The sequence below is a fragment of the Branchiostoma belcheri genome, unplaced genomic scaffold, assembly GCF_001625305.1.
Source record: "Branchiostoma belcheri isolate BF01 breed outbred unplaced genomic scaffold, Haploidv18h27 scaffold56, whole genome shotgun sequence".
Taxonomy (NCBI): Eukaryota; Metazoa; Chordata; class Leptocardii; order Amphioxiformes; family Branchiostomatidae; genus Branchiostoma; species Branchiostoma belcheri.
This window is the reverse complement of record NW_017804198.1, coordinates 1,071,264-1,073,932: the sequence shown is the minus strand read 5'-3', so window position 1 is coordinate 1,073,932 and position 2,669 is coordinate 1,071,264. Positions and strand designations below refer to the sequence as shown.

Sequence of the window (2,669 nt, the reverse complement as noted above, 5' to 3'; positions counted from 1 at the left end):
CTACGCGTAGTAAGAAAGCCTTTTTAAATAATATACCTTTTACTCAAGGCGGTAGACCTTAGTAGCCTTTCGGCACAAAAGCGATCTCAGGCCGTGAAAAAAGATTGTCCCACCCGCTTGCCTCGCCAAGACAAGACCTCAGATACTCCAACTACGTAACTACAACAACTACAGCAACTACGCGTAGTAAGAAAGCCTTTCGTACAATATACCTTTCCTCAAAGCGGTGGACTCTATGTGCCTATCGGCACAGAAGCGATCTCTGGCCGTGATAAAAGACGGTCCCGCCCGCTAGCCTCGCCAAAACAAGACCTGATACTCGAACTACAAGAACTACAGCAACTACGCGTAGTAAGAAGCCTTTCATACAATATACCTTTCCTCAAGGCGGTGGACTCTAGGTGCCTATCGGCAAATAAGCGATCTCAGGCCGTGACAAAAGACGGTCCCGCCCAATAGCCTCGCCAAGACAGGACCTGATACTCCAACTACAGCAACTACAGCAACTACGCGTAGTAAGAAGCCTTTCATACAATATACCTTTTCTCAAGGCGGTGGACGCTAGGTGCCTATCGGCACAGAAGCGATCTCTGGCCGTGAAAAAAAGACGGTCTCGCCCGCTAGCCTCGCCAAGACAAGACCTGATACTCCAACTACAGCAACTACAGGAACTACAGCAACTACGCGTAGTAAGAAGCCTTTTATACAATATACCTTTCCTCAAGGCGGTGGACTGTAGGTGCCTATCGGCACAGAAGCGATCTCAGGCCGTGAAAAACACGGTCCCACCCGCTAGTCTCGCCAAGACAAGACCTGATACCCCAACTACAGGAACTACAGTAACTACAGCAACTACGCGGAGTAGGCACACATGTACCGGACAGGAAAATCGCACACGTTCGGGTTGTGAGCTCACAAGGCCCCGAAAGTTTGGTTACGTGTCCTGGCGATTTCGTGATTATAGCGACGCGTGTTCTTGTGATAGTTCACATTCGATGCCTCTGGTACGCACTGGGCGCACTGGTACGCACTCGTACGCACTGGGCGCACTTGTACGCACTGGGCGCGCTCGTACGCACTGGGTGCACTCGTACGCACTGGGCGCACTGATACCGGGCAGGCATGGCGAATACGTTCGGATAGTGAGCGCGAACAACCCCGCGCGCCTGGATGCGCGCCGCGCTATTTTCGTGATGTCTTACATGGAACATGTGCCGTGGTCTTCGCCTGTTTTCTGATTAGCACATAAAAGATCCTGAAGACCACCAAAACCCCCAGTTTTTGGCATGCTATGGAGGCAAAAAACGGGGGTAATTCAACCAGGCCGGCTATGTTGTCTATATGCAATCAGAAAATAGCACATATAACATGCCAAAGACCCCAATGATTTATATATAGAGAGGCTAGCGATTCCCTTGCTGCATGAAGACGTAGATTGGTACGTTGTCTGCTAGTATGGTCTTGTTGATGCTCGTTATTTGTTTTAAATTTATACCGTAACTATTTTAGGCCACACCAAGTAAATTTTATGGATGACGTCCTTAGGAGACCCTAAATCTAATGCGAGAGGGCGAAAAAAAAACAAGAAGGGCCCTAAAAAACAAGATGCCTAATTAAGAAATATTGCACTGCTGACAGGACCATCCTGTCTGTTAATAGTTCCAAAAACGGTACTGTTTTGGAACTATTGACGGGATTTTTTCAGTGCCATTTTGTTTGTATTTTTTCATTTTTGTTTTCATTTTTTTAACCAGGCACAGGCTTTCGGCGTTACGGGTTTCACGATCTGACGATTTGCGGCACTGTTGTGACTCTTTGGTCATAGTTACAGGAAGCGAAATTTCTTGTTTTTTTTCTAGGAACAGGCCAAAATCAATGCGCGCGCGGACGTCATCCATAAAATTTACTTGGTGTGGCCTTAGCGATATTCCTATTTTGATGGAATGATGGTAAAGGCCATATATTCCGTCAGTCGTTGCCTTGGCAATGATTTTTATTGCCTCAGCCTTGTTGTGATGGAGAGGCAAGAACACAGAAAAAATACTTTTGGTCAGTAATACATGTTGTGTCCCCATTGCAAAACTCAACTTTAAATGGTGCAAATGTCTGCCAACAAATGTCTAGCCAGGAATGCAGGGAATCGAACCCGTGACCATGAGTCCTGATCTCGTTTCTGCTCACCTAGCCACTAAGCCATTCGATGCCACAAAACTTGCTGAATACAAAAAAAAATGTAACAGTACTCACCATTATAGAAAGCAAACAAGACCAGACCAGCAAAAACCACCACAGCATCCAGCAGGACGTTACCAGGTAAGTTCATCCACACTGATCTGACAGGAAGAACAAAACAAGAACAAATTGAACAAGGGAAATCGTAGATTTCAAACCTCCGGGTTTTTTTGTGTTCTATTGGTTTAGGTTATTTGTTTGTGTGTAGTATGAAAGTTATGTGCGTAATATGTTTGTATGTGTTTGATGGCTACTGACGGTTGGTTCGGTATGGACTGTTGATTAACGTGTCTGACAGTCTGCACCGTCACCCGCGCCATTACCCCCGCCGTCATCCCGCGCCGTCATTGCTGCGCCGTCACCCAAAATTTTTATCGGAACCAGACACCCCTCTGTTTGACCCCTTTTGAATGCTAAGACCCAAAACTGCAACCGCC

At 46.6% G+C, this 2,669-nt stretch overlaps 1 protein-coding gene across 1 annotated transcript in view; it reads right to left on the bottom strand.

Annotated features, from left to right (window-relative positions):
- LOC109481488 (sodium-dependent multivitamin transporter-like) overlaps positions 1-2,669 on the bottom strand; it is a 28,025-nt gene that overhangs the window by 18,181 nt on the left and 7,175 nt on the right. The window contains exon 7 of the mRNA XM_019784068.1: positions 2,248-2,333. Within this exon, the coding sequence (XP_019639627.1) occupies positions 2,248-2,333 (86 nt within the window). The remainder of the gene's footprint in view (positions 1-2,247; positions 2,334-2,669) is intronic.